The sequence below is a fragment of the Etheostoma spectabile genome, chromosome 16, assembly GCF_008692095.1.
Source record: "Etheostoma spectabile isolate EspeVRDwgs_2016 chromosome 16, UIUC_Espe_1.0, whole genome shotgun sequence".
Lineage (NCBI taxonomy): Eukaryota > Metazoa > Chordata > Actinopteri > Perciformes > Percidae > Etheostoma > Etheostoma spectabile.
In genome coordinates, this window is record NC_045748.1 from 19,003,685 (window position 1) to 19,028,484 (window position 24,800).

Consider the following 24,800-nt stretch of genomic DNA (forward strand, 5'->3'; position numbering starts at 1 on the left):
TAACTCTTACAAAGATTTTTTCTTGACATTAAAAATACTTGACTTAGGGACAGGGACATATAATAGAGGGCCAGTAAAGTCAGTCATGGGGTAACTTCTTGTCTCTCACCAGAGGTCGAAAGCTGCCGAAGTCAGTCAGAGCCATCTTGTTATCGGCGGAAGATCCTGCCTCTGAGTACTGGCCTCCAGTGTGACCTGGTGACCCCGATCTAGGGCTCTGCAGGAGTTGTGAAAAAAAAAAACAGCAAGAAAAAATGAGTTTAGGGTGATATATTGGGGAAAAAATAGAGAAGAGCAGAGTGAAACAGTGTACAAAAAGGAAAAGATATACAAAATAAGTTGTAAATCAGATTAAGACAGCATTTTCACATGAATATAGCATATTATGTCAATGGAAATCACTTTATTGTATGTATGGAGGTTTGCAGAAACATAAACATAAATATAGTTTAAAGTGAGTGTCAAGGCTATGCCTCATTAAAGGAGTATGATGGCCTCACCCTGATTATTTTGTAGCCACTCCTCTTCTTGAAGTACCAGCATCCCAGGATGAGGACAGCTGCCAGGATGACCACCAGCAGAACTATACCCACTGCCCTGTGGTTCACAACACAATTCATAGAGAGAGATTTTTAGTTTATCTATATAGTTAACAGTTTTATGGTATACCACAATATAACTACAATAATTTCATATAAGGAAGATGAGAATACAAAAAGCTATAGTACAACTAAGGCATTGATAACTGATTTCCACAATAAAATAAATACACCTACTCCTCAGCTCTGACAAATCCTCGTCTGCCGCTAGCAAAATAAATGTTGAATTCTCCACGAGGCATCCCGTCTGTACAAGTAGGCGGCATCAAGCTGAAAGTGAACAGAAAATTCACTTATAAACTAACCAAGTAGTAGGAACATAGTAACAGTTTTATAAAACCATATGTCTTTCAGCGCATCAAATCATATTCTCGTAACATCAAGTAAATGAGGTTTAAAAAAATGGCCTTTACAATAATTAAACTAGAGTATCATATCATGTGTCAAACAAATCTGTTGTATTTAACATTAAATATGACTGTCAAGAACATTATTCACACACCAGGATACATGTACATAGTCCAGGCACACACCACCATGAAGCTGTGCACTGTTTAATCTATTTGTTGTTCTTGAGAGTACAACTATTTTAGGTTTTGTAACAATAACAGAATGGTTACTATACTAAGATTTTTAAACATTGTTTTACATACTATACTATGCATTTGAACATTCAGATAAAGTTCAATTTGTTCTGTTTACTGAAATAAAATGGGCTACTTCATGGATTATTTCCCTCACAGAGCCATACCATGTCCTGTTGTATTGTCGTCTACTCTCTCTCTCCTAGTGTTAACTGATGCGCTCTCGCCCAGTGCTAATAAGCACTTAAGAGTAGTCTTATAACTGGCTGACCAATGCTTGACAACTGTAAGAATATATATTATAAATAATATAATCATGGGCCTCCATTTAGCCTACACATGCGTTTGTTAGTGAGTAACGAAAATGTGTATTATATATATTTTTTTAAATTAATTTTCAACTAAATTTATGTTGCATTAAATGTGTAACATCTGGGCAGTGTAAACAAAATTGAGTATGAATCAACAGGTTGTAAGGTAAGATAGACTTACTTGATAAGAAATAAAATAATTATAACTTATAAGAAAAAATTGTAATTTGACAGCATCACCTGTTGCAGTAGATGTAAAGTATTAATTGATGCCATGCCAGTCAGTCTACTGCAGCCTCAAATCTATTTGTCCTGTCTGATCAAGTAATAACAATTTGGACAAATTTGGACAGTAGTATTCATTAAAGTTAACTCTGCAATACAAAATATTCAAAGAGGCTACATCTGCTAGGAAAAAAACACACCATCATCTTACCAAATTGGATAATTAGATGGCAGAGAGCAGTTCCTCTGGTTGGGATTCCTTCTCAGACAGACGTGGTCCTTGAAGCTTTGTGTTATACTCCTCAAATATCTTCCCTCAGTATGCCGGAGAGCAGAGAGGGGCAGAAAACCCTCATGACCGTCACGGGTTAGAGGCTCATGGCTTAACCCATTGAAGCAGAGTAATTACCGTGAAACCCTGCGGCCCTGAACGCAACATTATTATCCACTCGTGAAACTACAGGCATCAGCTGCTGGCTTTTCAGAAAACAACAATGTGTGCGTGTGTGTGCGTGTATATGTGTGTGTGTGTGTGTGTGTCTCTCTCTCTCTCTCTCTCTAGCGCGTGTGTGTGGTAGTGTTATTCACAAATATCCTCATCCAAGAGCTACAGTAAAATTATAGGCTTAGTTCCCCCCAGTAAATAATGGAAATAAGGGGAATAAGAAATAAGAATCCTGAATGCCAAATTTAGTATGCTATAGCTTGATATCGATATGAAAATGAAGATTGTATCGCAAAATACAGACAAATACCATAAAAATACTATTGGGTAATGGGCATACTGCACAGTTAAAAAATAAACTTTTATTAAGCTATTCTCTTGTGAAAAACTGAGTAAATAATATACATAAAATATTAGGCCATGATATCAAAGTGATAGGCTATCAAATTTTGTCTGCAAACAAGAACAAAAAGCTAAATACTTTCCAAACACTAAGCAATAGATAATGTTGTCTTTCTAAAATAATTGTTCTCTCAGTGGAAAATTCTAGACATCTTATCTTCATAATATTTCACTTTGAGACACATTATTAATTCACCTTCAAAAGATAAATATTAAAGAAATGAATGGTTATTATGATCCTGATCATTGCCTGGACAGCCTGCCAAACCCTCAGTCTACTGGCGTAATATAACTGAGACAACTTGTAATAGTTTAGTGATATAAAACCAGATCATGATTTAAAAAAAAAGAAACTTTCTGTCACCACACTTTCATAAACAATGCTGCTGCTCAAGGCAGTTGCTGTTGCATATCCATATATTGAGCAGTTTAGTGGCATTTAAATCTCCAAAAAGTAAGGTCTCCTTTCTACTCATTCAATCTTTGAAGTGTCAAGTTGATATGGAGTAAATAGTGCTTAACTGTGATTGGTACAAAATAATGAAGTCTGTCACTCCATTTTAAAAGACAAAAGGATATCCAGATGACTTTTATTCCCTCAGTAGTATTGCTGTAGCATAGAACATCCTGAAGGCATCATTTTGTTTGTTTGTTTCTGATTAGGAATCAGAGTATCATACTTTCTTTGCTCCTGGGTATTACAGTCCATCCTCTGACTCATGTTGCAGCAGCTCTTTATAAATTATAAAATGGCTCTCATTGTTTTTGTTTGTTTTTATCCTTCAAGCTGTGCAACACAAGAACTGTTAGATGTTTTTCTCAGATGATCAAAATAGAAGTGTCACAGTCTGAAAAAGTGTAAGCTGAACAACGAGGCATCAAGTCTGGAAGACAGGAAAACTTTGCTTTGGTCTGCAAAATTATTTAAATGTTTCTCCACAAGAGGGAGACCAAAGCCTGTTTATGGAAATTGAGTCAGTATGGATTTGTCTCAAACTGTAGTCCTACTTCAGTGCTTCACCCAGTAGTTCTACATGTTGATCTTAATCTTTTAGATACCTAAAATTAGTGAATATTTCCAATAGGCCTTCGTGTTTCTTCACCACTATGTTCCTGAATAGTTTGGAGCATGTAAAAAGAAAACATAAGAGGAGGAGACGGCTTTAGGTAATGCCGGGTACGTTTTTATGAGAATAAGTCAGCTGATTGGCCGATTGTTCTGTGTTGATTGTGATGACAGTCTACATACGTCACCTTTCAGCTGACCAAAGATTCTCTAAACCGTCTCTGACAAGACCAATTTAAAAAAGTGGAGAGAAAAAATAAGCTTTTGTAGGTCAATGTGGGGGGGGGATTACGTTTGTAAACACCACAGACCACAATTATGCTAAACCCGAAGAACACAATTTTATCATTACAAGATTTATGTAAAAACCGTATCTTTGGTAAAGAAGATGTACCACCGAAATAACACTCAATGATCCCAAGAGGTTGCAATGGTGACCAATGTTCATAAACGTTAACGCTAACAACGCTGGCTCCTCACCGGTTTAGCGAGTTATTCCCTTTCCCGGTTGTTCCGGTCGGCATTTTGAAAGGGAGAGAGAGATGGGGGGGTAGGGGGATAGACAATGTGGATCCCCCCTTTGCTCTGTTCCTCTGTTGTTTTCACTCTGGCAAATTAACCGGTAACGTTACCCGCAAACATAACCTCCACAGTCTATAAAATGCTCGCCTGATAACGCAGGTTGCTCCCCCCTAACGATACCCAGTGAATGTTCACCGTGAGAAAGAAGAAACCCCCCACAGTCCTCCCGACTCAAAGGAGCTGTTTGAACAGTGGGACGGAGAGGGAGCTCGAGACTCTACACCAGCTCCAGCTCCAGCTGCCATCCTACTCCTGCTCCTCCCCCTCCTGTTCCTCCTCCACCAGAACCACTTCTCTTTCTCATCACATCCAGAGCAGAGGTAAATAAGCCAGATTCAACAATAACAACCTCTAATCAGACAAGTCGTTTACCTTCCTGAGTATTTCCGGTTTGTCAGACACATCGGGCAGCCGTTGGAAACCGTAAACGAGATCAGAATCATTCTGATTTGTGATGGGGTCTTTGCTTTGTACCCCAGCTGCCTCCTTGGCGTTGGGTCGGGGTTACGCTTCCTAAGGCAAGTCCGAGGTCCGAGGTTTGTGAGCTAGAGAGAGATGCGTCGACGAAGGCCATAGTAAGTGTGAGGTGAAAATCTAAATTCATACTCAACCTGTACGGTAAAAAGAGCGATACTAGCTAGTATGCTAACTGGTTTTGATGCACTCCCGGTGATGCTAGCTTAGGCAAGTTGCAGCGCCTTGCCAGTTAGCATACCTTAGCTAACTAACGTTACACCTCCAGTTGTTGCTAGCCGGCTAACCCCGAGTTGATTTTAGTCACTTTAACAGACGTTGCTCTGCTGCTAGTCTTTTTAGCAAGTCTAACGTTATACAACGTTAAGCTAGTAATAAATGAGTAATAATACAGTCACATCTGTGTTAAGATAAGCTAACGTAATTTTGCTGTTATGTGTTTGGACATCCCCGGAAACCTTAACTGACACTGTAACAAAAGAAATTATTTGAGATAGAACTACAAGGTTTCTGACTTGCCCTTTGCTTGTAACGTTCGGTATCAGCTACGACAGTGAATATAAACCTCTCAAATACGTGTAAAGATGCCGAACGTTAGAGATACCCACAGAGAGAGACAGAATCGTTGTAACTTTTTATCATTATTAATTTTATCAGATAGCAAGCAAGCTAGGTTTGTCACCACTCGAGTCAACTTGCAATGCACGACACACTGCATTCTTAAGAGAGCTACTATTGTTGATTGGATGTTTCTGCAGCAATTACATTCTCTTAAGCAGGTTGAAATATCCCAGCCTAAAATGCACACCGCTGTGTGTCTATAAAGAAGTGCAAAGAGGAAAAGGAACCAGGCAACAAGATGGTTTAGGCACCAGAAGCTGCTATAAATCAATAACTTGTAAAGACATGCCCAGGCTTGCTATAAGGCCGGTATAAATTGTCTAGTCAGAGGTGTAGTTATGTTGGTAGTGTAATAACACTCATGAGCTGAACATTTTTAAATCCCCGTCCCATTTAAAGAACACTGTAGTTATATGGAAAAATCTTTGGCTATTTCTAAATACTCATAATCCTAATAAACAGTGCTGCATGTAATGGCAGCCATACCTTGTTGACAGTGTACATTCTATAAAAGTGTATGTTGCCACTTTTTTGTCTTTGCAGTATTTTGGAGATGTGAGGAATATAAAGAGATTGGTGATATTGAGCAGCCTGTGCATTGACACGACCTCTTGACCTCATCTTCAGCATGAATGGTGATATGCCTCATGTTCCCATCACTACACTTGCTGGAATTGCTAGCCTGACAGACTGTAAGTGCAACATCATCTCTCTCTAACGCTGTTCACGCAGCCTAAACACTAACACTCAAACCCAGATGTGGCAAGGTTAAAGAATACCTCACTGCCAAAATGTTATACTATGTGTAGTGTTTTTTAGTGATTCTAGTATAAAGTGTAGAACATACAAGAAGCTAAGCACTTGTAATTGTGAGGCTTCTCACTACTTTCAGCGCAGACAGAAGTGAAGTGGCTTATGTTCCTGAAGATGGAAAGTGATAGGCTCACAGACCCACAACCAGTTTTGATGAAAGAAAAAAATAATATCTGTTAAACAATGGAACATTATACATTTCACAAAGATATGATTTATTGCAGAACTATTGTATCTCATTGCATTTGATCGTAAAAATGTAACTTCATGAGCGTTAGAGGTCAATGGGCCTTTCTTTGCTGTAATGTTGCAATATTGTTACAGCCTTTTGATAAAAAAGATAGACAGCATGTTTATTATATTATAAAAGTTTTTTTTTAAATCATGTACAAGTTTGGCATGTATTCTGAGGCCTTCAAAAATGTTTTTCTATTTAGAAATGTTGTAATGGTTGCCCAAAAATTTACATGTAAAATATATTAAGCTGAAGTTAACCTATCCAAAGTGTACATTATCTAAAAAAACTAAAACAAATCAGATTGTATCATTGACATTTGGCATCACTTTCAAATACAGTGGGCCAGTTGGATGTTTTTTAAATTTTAAATTCTTACATGCACAAATATTTTCACATACTAATCTTTTATACGAAAGTCTTTTAAAATATTTTTTTTCTTATACGGTTTCCTTTCTTTTTTCATCCAACCAAACTTGTCCATCCATCATCCTTTTAGTATTGAACCAGCTGCCATTGCCTTCTCCTCTCCCTGCCACCACTGCTAAGAGTCTGCTCTACAATGGAAGGATCTCTGAAGAGGTCAGCAGCCTGCTGGTGTGTCGGGACGAGAATCTGGTAACTCAGCTGGCACAAAGTCTTAACCAGGTCTCTACTGAACACATGTAAGTAACACTCACCAATATTTCACATCTTTCAAGAATTGAAATTTAATAGAGGAAAGCTTGCCAGTAGCTTATACTACTACTACTACTGTACATTAGGTTTGTAACTCTAAACTCTAAAATTAGTTTTGAATTGGGGAAAAAATCATTGTTAAGTCAACTTTGTTGTCAATATAGTACTAAATGTAAAATAGTAAATGTTTTACAAAGCGTTGTTTCACTGTTTACAATAACAGTGAATTCAGGCATTGATGTTTTAATTTCTATGATCACATTACTGCCACTGCTTTACCAGATAGTTCAGCTCATGTTCTGGGTTGTCCAAATCATGAAGGGGTTGTTTAAACTGCACTGAAGATGGTAATTGAGACTGGTAGGAATCAGAATGCATTAGTCAAAACTGAATTTAGGTCCAGTGGGCAGCTGTTGGCTGCAATATGACTGTGGACTATACTTTTCTTTGCTTTCCAGAGAGTTGAAGGACAACTTGGGAAACGATGAACCTGAGGGTGACATGCCAATGCTTCTACAAACTTTGCTGTCCAGGAACCCCAAGATCTTCAGGGACAAAAGTATGCCAATCCAGAATAAGGTTTGGGGTGGTAAGGAGGAGGCAATGAGCTGCGGTTGACTCTTCAGTTGAGCCCAGTGCATGCTCTTTCCCTGGCTGTACTTTTGTTTTTCACCGTAACTAGTTATTTACCTAAACATTTCCTGGATAAGATGCGCTACTGATGCCTAATTTTGCTACACTTGTGTTTCCCTAACTGGGGGCGGAGCCAATTTTAGCAGGAAAAACATAGAGTGAAACTTAGACCTTATAAGTCTTTTTGGTAGTGACCACACACTCAACCCATTAAAATACATAATCAAAAATTATTTAATCAAGGATTATTTATGAACAATCATACATGAGCCTGTTTAAGCACTGAGCAAAATGTGTTGATCCTAATATTTTTTGCATCATTTTAGCCAGCAGTAAACTATGTGCTTCTGATTTGGGGAAATACTGTGTCATAAACTCTCCATTCTCCTGCTGCTATAACCTCCTCCTTCAACACCCTGAACTCCAAATAATGTTTGTGGCAATATATTCTATTTTCAGAATAAAAAGAACACACGATTCAACCACATCCCCAATTATATGTATACATTATAGTGTATATATTACTGAAGTATTGTGTAACCCTATGTCACAAAGTTTCCATTCCTGAGGTACATAGGCAAGTTTTGTTGCTGTGGAATTGTGTATGACCAGCTCCTTGTTTGTATGACCTAAACAATAGATTTTTTTTTTAGGTGTAATGCAACAGCCAATGATGCAACAGTATAAGATGTCCCAGAATCAGGTTCATGGGAGTCCAGGATCAAACTTTCAGCAAACCACTGTCCCCCAAAGCCCTCCTGGGTAAGACAGTGCCAGCATACAGTCAGATGATGAGGACTTGGAAGTATCTGTACTTTTACTAAGACTACTTCTTACTCCTTCACAGATGCTTTACATCCCCACAGTCCGGATCAGGTGCTCGGTTCGTACAGAACAGTCCTATACCCAGTCCCTATACTCCTCAGAGTCCCGCAGACTACATGCAGTACAATCCACCTAGTTATTCTCAACACCAACAGACACAGCAAGGTAAATAAAAAGTCAAGTCAAAAAAATGTGTCATTAGCTGTCTACCACACCTCTGCGAGGAACAGCAAATAGCAAAGGGTTGATTTTAATGAATATCATAGAAGAGTTGTTGAATCTTCATTATCTGTGCATTTGTACTGGTTAAAAGAAGCCAAGCTAGACAATATTCAGCAGGAAAAGTACCTTGTAATGATTTATGAACAAAAAGCCGTTCACAAGAGACCGCATACTTTATAGTACATATTCAAGGTGTGGCTCTTATGCAGAGATCACACATTGTTCCCTAACATAGGGGATACGCCTTATCCTTCAGTTATGTAAATGCCTACAAGTTCCTCCCACTATTCTTTGGAGGAAAACAGTTATTCTTTTTAAGTTTATGTCTTTAGCATTTTTACCTTTTTATTTGACAGAGGACAGTGTAGAAATGTGGGAGAGAGAGTTTCCTGAAAGGTCTCAATGCCAAGATCAAAGCTGGACTTTGCCGTTATATGGCATTCGCTGTAACCAAAGACGCTCCCCAATTACTTATTTTAAATGACACCACTTGCATGGTATTTTTGATAAACCTAGCAGGCCACAAGTCAACTGCTTAACTACTCCTTTAACATCACTAAGTTTTATACACACTTATGTGGATTCAGGTAATAAGCTGACCCTTTCTCACTATAAGATGGTAAAACTACAGCTGAACAGGTGAAAAAGAAGGCATCTGTCAGAGAGATGGGAGGCATTGCACATCACAAATAATATAACTGGATATTTTATTTTGCTTTCTGTTTTAGTTAGAAACATCCATGACAGCAAGGTCTCTGGTCAGCTTTCAAGTACTTCATCTAATCAGAATGCAAGACTAGGCTCAGATGAAGACTACATCAACATGGCTCACAGACTGGGAAATGAGGTAATGCAGACAATCAAGATATCTTGAACTGGATCTTAAACTGGCAGATGCGGACTGTTTAAAGGGATGATAAATGTCTTGCGCTCCAACAGGAGAATAACCCCTCCATGAGGGTTGCCGCGTTTCCAGTTAAATCACCACAGTCTGTGTGTTCCCCTGCTGGAAGTGAAGAGACTGCAAAAAGTATGCTGCCTTACCAACAAGTCAATTCTTCATTTGGTGGATCAACAATAATGCACTGCTATACAACTCTCGTTGCAAAGATTTATTGTGTGTGCAGATTTTTCCTTGAATTTATTTGTGTTTCAGCAGGGTCCAGGCCTCCCCTTATCATGCAGTCCCCTCCACTTGATGTGCCACCAGGTGCAGCACCTGACCGGCCACTCACCTCTGCCGACCGCAAAAAGAAGCAGAAAGAAAGGAGTAAAGAAGAAACTGAGCAGATGGACACAAATGCCTCGTATGACATTGTTAGTTCTCCATCAAAAGAGTCTGCCAAGCTGACTTTAAAACTGTCCCGAGTGAAGTTTTCAGACATGGATCAATCTGCAGAACTTCCTCTTAGGCCACGTGTCGACTCAGACCATGAAACTGATTTGATGAATAATAGTAATCAATTTTTAAGGACTGTCCAGGACTTATCACACACAATTGGTGCTATGGAGCAGGAAAACTGTCAGCAAGTTCCTGTTCGGCCAAACACCAAGGAGTCTGGAGTCGTCAGTGGGGTTGTGTTTGATGATGCTGAGATGGACACACTTGCAGAGATTGAGAGAATAGAACGTGAGTCAGCCAGTGAGAGAGAACGGTGGTCTAAAGAAGTCCAGGATAAAGGTATGGTGTGTCCGCCGTTGCCCTGTGCCTTCTTGCATTTTAGGCATGGCTAGATTTGTTTGGGTTCATTGTAGATATAAGCTACGTTTTTCTTTATTGCAGATAAGCCACTGAAGAAACGGAAGCAAGACTCGTATCCTCAGGAATCCGGAGCTGAGTCAAGTGACGGGCCTACTGTACAAGGGGGAAACACTGACAGCAAGTTGACACCCAGGAAGACGAATGCTGCAAGTAACGGTGCCAGTCGGCCTGCTTTGATGGTCAGTATTGATCTGCAGCAAGCTGGCAGAATGATAGGACAGCCTGTAGTGGTCTTGGAAGCACATAAGCTGTGTGAGGACCACCTACGGCAACTAAAGTCAAAGACTGATGGAAAGATAGATAACGTTGTTGAAAACAGACCTGGGATCATCAATCAGCATGCTGAGAACCCCAGGAAGTCTGGCTCAGATGGGCAACCAGAAACCCCCAAACAGAAGCAGGAGAGTCGACGTGAATCCAAACACAGACATGACAGCAAAACTATCAGTGGCAAGGGACATTCGGTTGACAGATGGCCAGACGCACCACGTCAGAAACATGAGAAGCATTCAGACTTGCGCAACAAAGAGGAAAAGAACCATAACAGTCACCGATTGCATGTCAGCCAACTTGAGACTCCAAAAACCCTGAGCAAGATGGAGCGTAACTCCAAACATGGAGAAGACAAAGTCAAGGATAGAGATAGGGCTAAGGACAAAGATAGAGAAAGGGATAAGAACAGAGATAAAGATAAAGATAAAGATAGAGAAAGGGCTAAGGTCAGAGATAAAGAAAAAGATAGAGATAGGGATAAGGACAGAGATAAAGAAAAAGATAGAGATAGGGATAAGGACAGAGATAAAGATAAAGATAGAGAAAGGGCTAAGGACAAAGATAAAGAAAAAGATAGAGATAGGGATAAGGACAGAGATAGAGATAAAGATAGGGATAAGGACAAAGACAGAGAAAGGGATAAAGATAAAGACAGAGAGAGGGATAAAGATAAAGATAGGGATAAGGAAAGGGAAAGGAAGCACAAGATGTTGAGGGAAAACTGCAACAGACAGTCTCCTGACCGGCATACTAAACCTGACAGCCCTAGAGTTAAGCAAGATGGAAGCAGAAAATCCACTGACCTCAATGGTCGACAGAGGACAGACAGTTCCAGCCTTCAAAACTCCCAAAATAAGAAAGAGAGGAAAAGTGGGGATGGCAACATTAGCTGCCCAGCTGGAAACAAACCGCATTCTTTGGAGACAAATCTTAGTGAGTTCCCCTCGTACCTGCTGGGTGGCAAGTCAGGAAGTCTGAAGAACTTTGTGATTCCTAAGTTGAAACGAGATAGAAAAGATAAAGATCCCCAACTTCCAGAGCAATTGATAGAGGGCTGGAGCATTCCCCTGGTCAGGCTGGAGAGAGTGTCATTGGTTGATAACTTAAACAAAGGAGCTAAACCTGTTGTTGTGCTCAACAAACTCAGTATTGATGAGGTGAAAAGGATCATTAAGGAAAGCAGGCATGCACCCAGCTCCAGATCCAAGAACTTCTTTGACAAATCAGGGAGAGGTATGATTTACTTTGTTTATTAAGTATATACGCAAATCTGTAGGGGATGGATAAGTGCAATGTGACTGTGTTACCAATTTTCGGATTGTTGATTTACTTTAAACCACTGTTTTTTAGTTGTATTTCTTTTTAAGCATGGATTATTCTGTGCTGAAAACTAACTTACCTCTTGTGTTTACAGAGATGTTTTTTTGTGAGAAGACAAACAAACGAAAGCACAGCATGATCAGTAAGAAATCCAAGTACACTGAGGTGGATGAAGATGAAGATGATGAGAACGATGATGATGACTCTAGCAATGAGTGTCAGTATTAAACGCTAAAAAAAAATCATATTTATCGAACTCATCAGACACTTTTGACCGAGTATTATTTTACCATGCAGCAATCCTGAAGATTAAACTATATGTACCACAAAATACTTTATATTATAGTTATTACATTAGATTTATTTTTTAGAGCAATATGTGGTGCTTAAAGAAATTGATATTTTCTGAATTATTATTTCTTTGTTATTGTTACAGCTGCAAAGAAAAGGTACAAGAAACATCACGACAAGGCATGGAAACCTGAAGAGAGGAAGGGTTCTGGTGATCGCCGGGGGTCCGGTAGTCGCCACCGTGAACCAAGTGATTCGGATGAAAGCTGCCCACCACCAAGCTTGAGTGATGGTACCTCTTTTTTGCATAGGCTTGCCAGTGGGCATAGGCAAAAGAAAATATATAAGTAAATGTTGTTGACAACCTAGAAAGTGTTTGTATTTGTCTCTAAGAAGGCAACATTATTTTATGTCCATTATACACTTAGACAATAAACACCAAAATGATCAATGTATCAGAGAATGCAAATTTTGATTCCTGTTTCTGACGGCTGTCATTGAGATTATTGCCACTTGAAACCAGTGATCAGCTAGACCTATTCCCTGGATGGTTGGATTACTACACCCAAGTCTTTCCTTATTAAATATTCACTGCTTTAGGGGGGTTGATGCTGCCAAGGATTTGACTAATGTTGTTTTCTTTTTGTTCAGCTGCCAGAAAATCAAAGAAAAAGGAGAAACATAAAAACAAGAAAGCGTATGATTCCAAGCTGACAACCGAGGGTATTGTGTTACCACTTTGAGTTATTTTAAAATATGAATGCATTTTAAAACTAAATATTTTAATGAATCAATTTGTTTGCGTTTGTTTAACAGAAAAGATGGATTCCTCCACATTTAAGAGATTCACGGCCAGCATGGACAGCATTATCGAGAGCCTTGAGGACGTGGACCTCACTGCCACAAGTAAACATCAAGTGCTGCACAGTTTCTAAAGTTCATGACATTTGCTGAAGTGTTGAGTTTAAAAACGTTAACTATATAACTTTGTGCCCTCAAACAGATGAGGATGAGATACCTGAAGAGCTCTTACTTGGAAAACACCAGTTAAGCGAGCTAGGCAGTGATTCTGCTAAGATCAAAGCTATGGGCATATTTAACAAGGTTTGCGCACTGTCACATGATTACACTCAGATTGTTTTTTATTTGTGAAGACCATCAATTCACAGCTACATTGTTGTGAAAGTAATAAATCATTTGTTATACCCATAGCTTTCAACTACTAAACTAGTGAAAATGTTGAATATCCTGGAGAAGAACATTAAGGACAGCGTCAAACTTTCCACACTAATGAATCATGTAAGTTGCCAATTGGATATTATTTTTTTAGCAGCAGAAGTGATGTGATCTTTCTTACCTGATTTTTGGTTTGAGCTTTCCAGTAAGTTTAGTCCTTTTGTTTAGTTTTTTTTTACTAATTGTTTTTGAAATATGTAGGATAATGATTCCATGGATGAGGAGCGGTTGTGGCGTGACCTTATCATGGAGCGGGTGGCTAAGTCTGCTGATGCCTGTCTGACTGCACTCAACATCATGACATCTCCACACATGCCCAAGGCTGTTTATATAGAGGATGTGATTGAGAGGGTGTTGCAGTACACCAAGTTCCATCTGCAAAACTCATTGTACCCTCACTATGACCCGGTCTACAGAGTGGGTCAGCACAGTTTTCTTCTGTTCTTCTAAATTCTACAAAATATTGCAAAGATCTTGATCTCCACGAGTTTTGTTTTTGTGTGCGTATAGTTTGCAAATTGGCAAGCTGATTAGGCCAATCCATGTTTATTATCTTTGCACCTATTTAAAAAATAGCTCTAAATAGGGGAGCACCATTGTTAAAAATTGGCGCTGGTAATTTGCTGCTGATGTTTAAAGTGGTTTACTTATCTTTTATTCAAGTCCTATTTTCCCTTTATCTTTCTCACGTAAGGTGGCATGTATACTTCAAAGTCCAAGAGAGCAAAGAGTTCCACCCACAAACAGAAAGTGGTAGTCATGCTCTACAACAAAGTGTGTGATATTGTCAGCAACATCTCAGAGCTCCTGGAGATCCAGCTGCTAACTGACACCACTATTCTCCAGGTAAAACTCTTAATCTGGTCTGACGTCATTCAAATTCATGACCCCATTTACCCTTTGCCTCTTGATTTCTAACATACCTGACTTATTTTGTGCCTGACTTTTAGGTGTCCACCCTGGGTATTACACCTTTTTTTGTGGAAAATGTCAGTGAACTGCAGTTATGTGCGATCACACTAGTCACAGCAGTAAGTGCCATGGCATTCAATTTTCGTAGTATTTTAGCAGTGGCTTTTGCTATTGCTTCAGATTGTTTTTTTTCCAATACCATGCTCTTGCACATCTTGTTATGTTTCGATTAACTTCTTTGAATTGTACTCTTCCACAGGTGTTCTCTCGTTACGAGAAGCACAGGCAGCTCATTCTTGAAGAGATCTTCACCTCCCTGGCTAGACTGCCTACTAGTAAACGCAGCTTAAGGAACTTTAGGTAACTACATTTTAAATTAAAATTTGCTCAATGAAATTGCATGAATTAAGAAATTGATCATTGACGTCCTCTGGTCAGTAAACCTAACGATTTGATACGTCTCATAATCCCCAGGCTCAACAGCACTGATTCGGATGGAGAGCCCGTGTATATCCAGATGGTCACAGCACTGGTTCTTCAGCTCATCCAGTGTGTGGTTCACCTTCCCTCAGAGAGAGATGTAGAGGATGAACATAATAAGAAGGTTACTACAAAGGATTAAACTGATATAAACCATATTTATCTAAGAAGGTGTTTCGATTCAGAGATTGTTTTTCATATTGGGTACTTTTTTCTAGATGGATAAAGATGTCTTTATCACAAACACTTATGAAACTGCCATGAGGACAGCTCAGAACTTCCTGTCAGTGTTTCTCAAAAAGTAAGTAATTGATCTGAAGACTATTAAAGGGGGACATTGGAACTGAGTGTCCTTGCACTTTCTTCTGCTGTTCAAACACATATTATAATAAAAGATTGTATTCTGTTCGTTTCAGGTGTGGTAGTAAGCAGGGAGAGGAGGACTACAGGCCGTTGTTTGAGAAGTTTGTTCATGACCTGCTGTCCACAGTCAACAGGCCTGAGTGGCCTGCAGCGGAACTACTGCTCAGTTTACTGGGCCGGCTGTTGGTGAGTAGCATCCCCCACTCCAAAGTGGCATCACCCATCATCTGTCCAGTAGAAAAAGTTGCTAATGTTTGTTTTGTTTTGACACTCCCCTCTCCACTTCTTGTGCTCCAGGTGCACCAGTTCAGTAACAAGCAGACAGAAATGGCGCTCAGGGTGGCATCGCTGGACTACCTCGGCACTGTCGCTTCTCGCTTGCGTAAAGACGCTGTCACTAGCAAAATGGACCAAAAGGCTATTGACCGCATCCTCAAAGAGGTAGACTAGATAATTACTGACTTATTTTAACAGATGTAAAGTAACAGATAGTGTTGAACTGCTTTTGAGATGCTCCTGTCTTTTTGATTTTATAGACTGAAGGTAGTGATGAGATCCAGCAACTCCAGAGGGCCTTGCTGGACTTCCTAAATGAGCACATTGAGACGGATCCATCTGTAGTGGTGAGTGTTTAATTTTGTATTGATAATTCCCTAAGGACTGGATGCTCAGTGTACACATGCAGTAATATGCACCCCATGTACTCCTGTTACTTGAAACTGCCAAATGATGTATTCCTTGGTTTCTTGGTGTCAAACTGGTATTGAACTCTATAGTTTGCCTTAAATGTTCAGCGTTTTTGATTACATATGTATGCATTTGTTTCATTTAGTTTTCCAGGAAATTTTATATTGCCCAGTGGTTCAGGGACACTATAAGTGAGGCAGAGAAAGCGATGAAGTCTCAAAATGACGATGAGGACTTGAAAGGTCGACATCATTCCATGGACGATGACTCAACTGAGGAGATTATGCAGAGGGCTGAGAAACGAAAGAAATTCCTCCGCAAGGTCATGAAGACGTCCACATCACATTTCAGTTCTCTGGGGTAAATACTACTTCAGTCTGGATCGCTACACAAATTTGTTACACTATTTGACTTTTTCACCAATCCTGGTATTAAACAGTCCTCTTGACTTTTCTTTTAGGATAAACTCTAACACAGTGGACTATGAGGACTCATGTTTGATTGTCAGATATCTGGCCTCCATGAGGCCGTTTGCACAGAGCTTTGATATTTATTTATCACAGGTAAGAGGATTAATTAAAATGAATGTCAGTGAAAGATTGGATTGCTTTGGCTGTCACAAACTTTTTTTCTCTTACTGTTTCTCTTGTCTAGATTCTGAGAGTGCTGGGTGAGAGTGCCATCGCAGTCAGAACTAAAGCCATGAAGTGTCTGTCTGAGGTAGTAGCTGTGGATCCAAGTATTCTGGCACGGGTAAGTCATCCTGTATTGGCTGCTACACATCGCTCAGACCACTGGATTGATAGCAGTAGCACAGTTTTCGTTGTTGTTTTCTTTTACTGATAAAAACACAATTTAAAGTAAAATAGATTACATTTTTATCTGTCCTAACAGGACATTCTGTTATAGCTTTTAGGGTGTTAGGTTGTGGCATTACCAGGCAATTATGGCAGTTTACCACGCTCACACTTGCAGCCATAAGATTTAGTGATGTTTATCTGTGGTTAACTAATCTTCCTTGCTTTGCAGTTGGATATGCAGCGCGGGGTTCACTGTCGCCTCATGGACAACTCAACCAGTGTACGAGAGGCAGCCGTGGAGCTACTTGGTCGTTTTGTGCTAAGTCGACCGGAGCTTATTGAGCAGTACTATGACATGCTCATTGAAAGGATATTGGTAAAAAAAACAAAAAAACTTACCTCTTCACCTTTTATTTAAAACCTTACTGTAAGCTTCTGTATCATACAGAAATGTAACCATTTTTTACCAAGTTGTGAAGTTAAAATTGATTTGGCCACATCACTGGCCCTCTTAGGGGTTTGTGGAAAGGAATATGCAACATGTATCATAAGACAGACTCCAGTGGAAGTTGGCTTTAGCAAACTGACAAAAAAAGTTGATTTAAAGTGCAAAAGTTCAGCTGAGGTTAAATAATCTTTTCCCACAATGCCACCTACAGATCAAATTAAGAACTGCAACCATTCGGCAGTTAAAAGTACAATTGCGTAATGGATTTATTTTTGTCTATATTAAGCTTCCCATTTTATCTTTCCACAGGACACCGGTATTAGTGTAAGGAAGAGGGTCATAAAGATCTTGAGGGATATTTGCCTGGAGCAGCCAGACTTCCACAAGGTCACCGAGATGTGTGTCAGGATGATCCGAAGGGTCAACGATGAGGAGGGGATAAAGGTTTGTGTTTATTTTTTGTGAGTGCTGCTTACAAGTGTTAGTTTTAGTTTTTGATATACAGCTTATATACATAAATATGTTTTACCATGCAGAAACTAGTGAACGAGACATTCCAGAAAATCTGGTTCACCCCCACACCCAGTCATGACAAAAATGCCATGACCCGGAAGATCCTGAACATCACAGATGTGGTGCGTACTACCTTTTACTACCTAAAAAGTTCATCATCCAAATAAGAAATATTTTGGTGTAATTTTGCTCATGTTTTGATTTCATCCCAGGTGTTGGCATGTAAAGACACAGGCTATGACTGGTTTGAGCAGCTTCTCCAAAATGTGAGTTGTTTAACTTGTATGGCTGTTTGATATTTCAGCATCATCTTTTGGGTCATTATGATAGCTAAGCTGGTAAGTGCATATGTTGTCAGGCATCTTGTCTAACTTCTGCATGACTTCTGTTTAGCTACTAAAGTCAGAAGAGCAAGCTTCGTACAAACCTGCCAAGAAGGCCTGTGTTCAATTGGTGGACAATCTAGTTGAACACATACTGAAATATGAGGAGTCTCTTGCAGGTAATAAAAATAAGTGTAATGGTACAGTATGTTTGCTTACAAAGTTGTATTGCATTGTTATTATGTTAAACATTATTGTGCTGCGACAAATGTCAATGTTTCTGCTTTAATGTTTCAGACTGTGAGGACAAGGGGGATAACTCAGATCGTCTGGTAGCATGCATCACCACTCTCTACCTGTTCAGCAAGATCAGAGCACAGTTAATGGTCAAACATGCCATGACTATGCAGCCCTACTTGACCACCAAGTGCAATGTAAGTATAACATCATTATGTCTATTATGTTTTACTTGTATCAGAAATTATTAAAGTCTGTTGCCCACAGGACAGAAATGAATAACACCAACTTTTATGTTGTACCGTAGAGCCATCTAGTGGCAGCTAAATGAAATCAACACAGGATCTGTCCCAATACCCACACTTTTGCGAGTAGTGCCTACTTGTGTGATATGTTAAGATCCCAACCGTTATGGAGGTTTGTCAGAGCTCACCGGGACACATTTGATTAATAAGGACATCCCATCGCTCATGCAAGTGCTGGGCATGGCACAATTGAGCTCAAAGGGTTTGCTGAAACAAATCAGTAGTATCAACCATACAGTATTACAGGTACAATCAGATGATAGTAAAACACACACATTCAGGAGCTCAGGAGGAATACAATTAATAAAGCAATTTGTCGTAATACGGAAGTTATTTTCCACCTCAGCTTTGGACCGAGCAGCTGTTTCTGTATTGACATTTCAGACTCAGAATGACTTCATGGTGATTTGTAACGTGGCAAAGATCTTGGAGCTGGTTGTGCCTCTGATGGAACACCCAAGTGAGACTTTCCTCACTACCATAGAAGAAGACCTGATGAAACTCATCATCAAATACGGCATGATGGTCAGTGTCATTTATAGCTTACAGCTTTCATAGATCTCTTAAAAAACATGAACAATGTGGATGTAAAACTACACCTCTGAGCATACAGATTTTATTTGAACAAGATGTCATTTTTTGTGTCTGCTTCCCAGGTGGTACAGCACTGCGTAAGCTGTCTTGGTGCTGTTGTCAACAAGGTCACGCACAACTACAAGTTTGTCTGGGCTTGTTTCAATCGCTACTATGGTAAGGCTTATGTACTGTATATACATCCATTTTTAATATAAACATAAATGTCCTTATACCACAATTGTTATAAACTTTGATATGGAAAATATGGAAAGATCACCTAAAATGCCCCAACATTTTTGATAACATGTCGATGGGGCTTGTAATTATTAACCGTTCCATTTACCTTCAAATGAAAGGTTACATTTTATGCTCATGTAACTGCATTATACTCAGTCTCAATTCACATCCAAATATAAAATTGTATTGAACACACACCAGATAGATATTTATTGTCCAGATTCTTTGTTAGTTCACTGTAGAAGAACAAAGTTAGCTTTCACTGCCCACATGTATTATTCTATAGGAGCGCTGGCAAAACTGAAGACACAGCACCAGGAGGACCCCAACAGCTCCACTCTGGCTGCTAACAAACCTACTCTCTTACGTTCACTCTTCACTGTGGGGGCTCTCTGTCGGCACTTTGATTTTGACCAAGAGGAGTTTAAGGGTTCTAACAAGGTAAGCACCAGCAATCTGATTAAACTATGTGAGCAGGGCTAACTGTTGAACCTGTTTTGATGACTGACTCTCTATCTTCCGCTGTGTCTCTTAGATTGTCATCAAAGACAAGGTGTTGGAGCTTCTGTTGTACTTCACCACTCATAACGATGAAGAGGTCCAGATCAAGGCCATTATAGGTCTAGGTATGTTGCACCTCATGTCAGACAACACAAGCACAATTACTGTGTTTTATACTGTAATTTCTTGTTTTCTTTTTTTGTCCTTGGCTTAAGTTTTTCCGAATTGATTAAAATAATTTTTATTTCTCTCAAGGCTTCCAGTTCATCATGCACCCAGAGCTCATGTTTGTGCAGGATGTGAAGGTTCTGTATAACAACACTCTGTCAGATGAAACCAGTTCGGTCAATCTGAAGATCCAGGTGCTAAAAAACCTGCAGACTTACCTGCAAGAGGAGGACTCTCGAATGCAGGAGGCCGATCGCGAATGTAAGTTCACATCCATTTTATACTTGGGTGACTAAGGTTAGAACTGTGTGTTCAGCAGTGTTAATCTACATTGTTTATCATGTAGAACCTCCTTAGAACGATTCAGGTACTATATGTTTTTTTCTTTTTCATTTTTATTTATTTATTCAGGGAAGAACCAATCCAAGCAGGAGGATTTGAAAGAAATGGGGGATATCTCATCAGGCATGAGCAGCTCCATAATGCAGATTTACCTGAAGCAGGTGCTGGAGTCTTTCTTCCACTCACAGTCCACTGCTCGGCACTTTGCCCTGAATGTCATTATACTGACTCTCAGCCAGGGCCTCGTCCATCCTGTACAGGTATGTTCACAGTCTCACCCAAAACTAAGATATAAAGTATCTCTTTAAAGCAAGATCTGGTTGTAATTTGTTTTTTGTTTTTTGAACTCATGGTGGCAACTTCTTCTGGTCTCTTGAATGCATCATGAGCTGTTCACAGATTTGGAACAATTGTTTGTTTTAGTGTGTGCCGTACTTGATTGCCATGGGAACAGACCCTGAGCCAACCATGAAGAACAAGGCTGATCAACAGCTGGCAGAGATTGACAAGAAATACTCAGGCTTCATCCATGTGAGTGGCTTACTGGTTTATGATTGCCAAGACGAGGTGTAAAAGTGTATAATGATGGTTTACTTTAACAGCATCTATGGGCAGTAGTGTGTATATTTTATTATGGTGGGAGAATTTTAAACAGTTAATGCTTCACTACACTTTAAAAGGAAACATATTGTTATTTAATATTACAGAAGCATAGAAACATATTTCTTTATATATCTTTCTGTTATGTCATTATATAAATGAGAAAACATATATAACATCACATATTGTACTGTACTGTAGTTCAACTTCAACTGATCCTAGACTTGTAGTCTGATAAAAATAAAATACAAGCTTCACAAAATCTTATTTATATAAAGGATTACAACCATCATCATTTTATCTACATACATCCTAAGTTGTATCTCTCTTTGAATTCACAGATGAAGGCCGTAGCAGGGTTGAAGATGTCTTATCAGGTGCAACAGGCCATAAATGGTTCTAAAGACGCAGTGATACGAGGTTTTCGTCACGATGACTCAGACTCTGCACTCTGCTCTCATCTATACACTTTGGTCCGAGGGAACCGACAACACAGACGGGCTTTCCTCATTTCCCTGCTCAACCTGTTTGATGACAGCTCCGTAAGTTCACCTTTCTCCTTCTCTGTGTGTAGATGTGTAGGCCTGTGTGTCTCCAACCACCCACTATCCATTTTCAATACTGGTCATGAAGTTTTACATTTTGTACCCTGTAGAAAACCGAGGTGAACATGCTGCTGTTCATAGCAGACAACTTAGCCTGCTTCCCCTACCAGACCCAGGAGGAGCCTCTTTTCATCATGCACCATGTAGACATTACTCTGTCTGTCTCTGGTAGTAATCTGCTCCAGTCTTTCAAGGAGGTGAGAAACTTTGTTAAAATGTGTATATGACTTATAACTTTTAGTTGTTTTGTTTGTTTGTTCATGGAATGACAATCCAAACTTGTGTAATATATCCGCTGTATATTTGGTCTGTGTTTGAGAGGTTTTGTTCTCTGTGCAGTCTTTACGGAAAGAGCCTTTACAGGAGGAAAAGTGCATGGAGCCAAAAAAGAAAAAGAAGAAGAAGAAGAAGAAGAAGCTTCAGAGGAGAAAACACAGCTCTGATGATGATGATGAAGACGAGGATGATGAGCAGAGCAGTAGCACATCCTGCAGCAGTGATGAGGATGATGAGGTGGTCCTCAGGCAAAAAAAACCTGCAGCTTGTGATTCTGACGGTGACATGGACGATGAGGATGCAGTGATGGATCGTCTACCCGAAAACTCCATTCCTCTGCTGGACTTTGCCAGTTCTTCACAGGGCATTCTGCTGCTGTTGGTGCTAAAACAACATCTGAAGAATCTGTATGGCTTCTCAGACAGGTAGGCCACAACATCTTTCATCTTTGATCTTTTATCAACTCTTTCTTATTAGTGCAGTCGTTTGCATGACACAAATTCAACCATACTTTTTTCTTTGCGTCACAGCAAAGTCCAGAAATATTCCCCAACGGAGTCTGCCAAAGTATACGACAAGGCAGTTAATAGGAAATCTAAGGTGCACTTCAACCCTCGACAGACACTGAATTACCTGAAGAGTGACCTAGCCAACATGGATCTCAGCCACGACACCAAGAGGAACATTGTGAAACAGTATTTGGATGTAAGTATTCAGCACTATGTTATGAGTTTATGTATGTGTATCTTTCAGTCTCAGAAATATGAGGATTATGTCTGCTTTTATCTCTTAGTTCAAGGTTCTGATGGAGCACTTGGATCGTGACGAAGAGGACGAGGAGGGTGAAGCAAGTGCTAATGCCAGAAACAAAGCCATTACATCACTGCTGAAGGTCCCAAAATCTTTGAACCACAACCACAATAATCACACTGCTCCAGCGGAGACAGACGAGGAGGAGAGTGAGGATGAAGAGCCCCCTTCGGTAGGAATTTTAAAACTTTAGAGATCACCCATAGGATTTCCATTTTAGCTCACCTGTAATCAAACTATTTCTGCATATAAACTGTTAACTCTGGGCATTAATGAGGTGGATATCACATCCCATTTAAGGTACATAACAGAAGGGTGGATGCGGGTTAATAAGACTGAGAGGAGAAAATGTTATACTCCGTTTAAAATATATATTCTGTATACCTAAACAGAATGTCAATTTTGACATAATATGACCTTCTAATGCCTATGAACCTTCACAAACATCACAACGGTGCTTATAGGTTTCACGTTTCTCGTCATTGTTGCAGAGAGCTGATCAACTCTGCTGGCTTTTCTACTGCAGCTGCTGTTCACGCATTATTCCAACATGGAAAATGTCTGTAAGATTTTTGTGTAATGCTTCCTTCTATCCACAGCGAAAACCAAGGAAAGGCAGGGAATCCGCAGAGGATACAGGTCACCTGAATGAGAGAGTAAAGGCCATGGACGTCATTGCCATCTGCTGTCCCAAATACAAAGACAGACCACAGATTGCCAGGGTCATCCAGAGGATCAAAACTGGCTACAGTATACACTGGATGACTGGATCTTATTCTGGACCCTGGGCTGAGGTAAAGAAACGGGACGGTCGCAAAAAGGTGCCTTGGGTTGACACTATCAAGGAGTCAGACATTATTTACAAGAAAATATCTTTGACAAGTGGACACAAGCTGACGAACAAAGTGGCACAGACGTTACGGGCGCTATACGCTGCCAAGGACGGGGACTAAAAGAATGAATCAACTGAAATTACTTAGACAGACTGCCCAAATCTATGTGGATCCAATATGTTACAGAGAGAAAATGAAACATCTTTAGTTTTAAGGACCAGAAGGAGGAAAAGTATTGTAAACACTGATCTGTCTTAATACAGACATGTTTAAGTTAAACACAAGAAAAACACAAGAAGGAAATGTTTAGGAAAACATTGTGTGGGAGTTCCTTCGCTGTTGTGCAGCAACTTCGTTGTTTGATTTTTACTCCCACTGTATCATAGTTTAACTAAACACATGTTTATATCTGAACATAATTCTGTAAAAAAAAAACAAAAAAAAACTGAATGTTGGAAATTAGTGTATTGATGATAATGTTCTTAATAAAGTGTTTTTGGAGTTTAAACTAACACCAGATGGATTTATTCACTAGTCATTGTTGACCTGAGCTCCAGGTCAATAATGAAGCACCAACAACAACTTTCTTTTTCTTGCTTTGAACATTTTGTTGTTTACCCACACTGTGTAATGAAGTATCTTTGATATCATTTATTTATGTCAAGAGCAGTGCAGTATCTGTGCCTATATGCAGGGGAAGTTATATTGTTTTTAATATAGATTTTGATGTTATAATGTAGAACATCACAAGAAAAAATTTATCCCTCGCTCTTCTGGTGGAACAAATACTGCAATAAATTTTTCTTATGTCTTTGTTACTTGTTTTTGCTGTTTCCCCTCATCAGAATATTTATTGTATCATTTTCAAAGTCATGAGGCTTATTTCTTTTGGGCTGTACTGTGATTTCCTCACCTGTGTGAGAGAGATCAGGGGGAGTAAAGCAAATCCTAAGAATTTTTTTTCCAGTTCTAATTGGATGGCAAACAGGTCTATCCGTGGCTCTGAAGAAATAATACCAGATCTTCTTGAAGGGTTACTTAAGTCTCTACTCACAGGGCAAAGTTTGCCATAACAGATAAAACCAAAAGATCATCTTGCCATTGTGATTATGACCGTGAGAATGTGCACATCTAACACAAGGTGGCAGGTAACTCTCGGACTTTGCCCCACACAAGTGGTTGATGTA

At 39.5% G+C, this 24,800-nt stretch overlaps 2 protein-coding genes across 6 annotated transcripts in view; one reads left to right on the forward strand and one right to left on the reverse strand.

Moving 5' to 3' along the window:
- Positions 1-4,675, reverse strand: part of mlana (melan-A) — a 5,768-nt gene extending 1,093 nt beyond the window's left edge. Inside the window, exons 1-4 of one of the 3 annotated variants that reach the window (XM_032540165.1) lie at positions 1,931-2,164; positions 777-869; positions 501-597; positions 110-217 (exon numbers count right to left, since the gene is read on the reverse strand). In XM_032540165.1, the coding sequence (XP_032396056.1) occupies positions 110-217; positions 501-597; positions 777-865 (294 nt within the window). In that variant the 5' untranslated portion in view covers positions 866-869; positions 1,931-2,164. Of the gene's footprint in view, positions 1-109; positions 218-500; positions 598-776; positions 870-1,919; positions 2,165-4,586 lie in introns of those variants that run through there. The other 2 variants (XM_032540166.1, XM_032540167.1) reach the window with 2 other exon arrangements.
- On the forward strand, positions 4,169-24,431 carry LOC116704578 (nipped-B-like protein A). 3 transcript variants are annotated; one of them, XM_032540160.1, is made up of 48 exons: positions 4,543-4,789; positions 5,853-6,001; positions 6,857-7,022; positions 7,494-7,594; positions 8,322-8,430; positions 8,516-8,658; positions 9,444-9,562; positions 9,655-9,745; positions 9,872-10,396; positions 10,499-11,145; positions 11,260-11,983; positions 12,165-12,287; positions 12,507-12,653; positions 13,013-13,084; positions 13,178-13,267; positions 13,365-13,465; positions 13,574-13,660; positions 13,799-14,018; positions 14,292-14,443; positions 14,548-14,628; positions 14,769-14,869; positions 14,984-15,113; positions 15,208-15,290; positions 15,406-15,538; positions 15,650-15,793; positions 15,889-15,975; positions 16,185-16,399; positions 16,500-16,602; positions 16,694-16,792; positions 17,069-17,215; positions 17,597-17,731; positions 17,824-17,922; positions 18,013-18,066; positions 18,194-18,302; positions 18,421-18,557; positions 19,050-19,190; positions 19,322-19,415; positions 19,765-19,919; positions 20,014-20,104; positions 20,235-20,408; positions 20,559-20,749; positions 20,913-21,020; positions 21,431-21,631; positions 21,745-21,891; positions 22,034-22,395; positions 22,501-22,675; positions 22,764-22,952; positions 23,380-24,431. In XM_032540160.1, exons 2-48 carry the CDS (start codon positions 5,938-5,940, stop codon positions 23,731-23,733), a joined length of 7,920 nt encoding a protein of 2,639 aa, XP_032396051.1. In that variant the 5' UTR covers positions 4,543-4,789; positions 5,853-5,937; the 3' UTR covers positions 23,734-24,431. The 3 variants fall into 3 exon arrangements, with proteins under 3 accessions (XP_032396050.1, XP_032396051.1, XP_032396048.1); XM_032540159.1 differs by lacking the exon at positions 4,543-4,789 and adding an exon at positions 4,169-4,534 and having other exon boundaries at positions 9,875-10,396; positions 10,499-11,983; XM_032540157.1 differs by having other exon boundaries at positions 9,875-10,396; positions 10,499-11,983.
- Positions 24,432-24,800: the final 369 nt, after the last annotated feature.

Coding starts and splice junctions, on each gene's coding strand:
- LOC116704578 (XM_032540159.1), top strand. CDS start 5,938: ATGAATGGTGATATGCCTCATGTTCCCATCACTACACTTGCTGGAATT. Junction 15,976..16,184: donor AGACGGATCCATCTGTAGTG/GTGAGTGTTTAA, acceptor TGTTTCATTTAG/TTTTCCAGGAAATTTTATAT. Junction 16,603..16,693: donor TTGATATTTATTTATCACAG/GTAAGAGGATTA, acceptor TCTCTTGTCTAG/ATTCTGAGAGTGCTGGGTGA.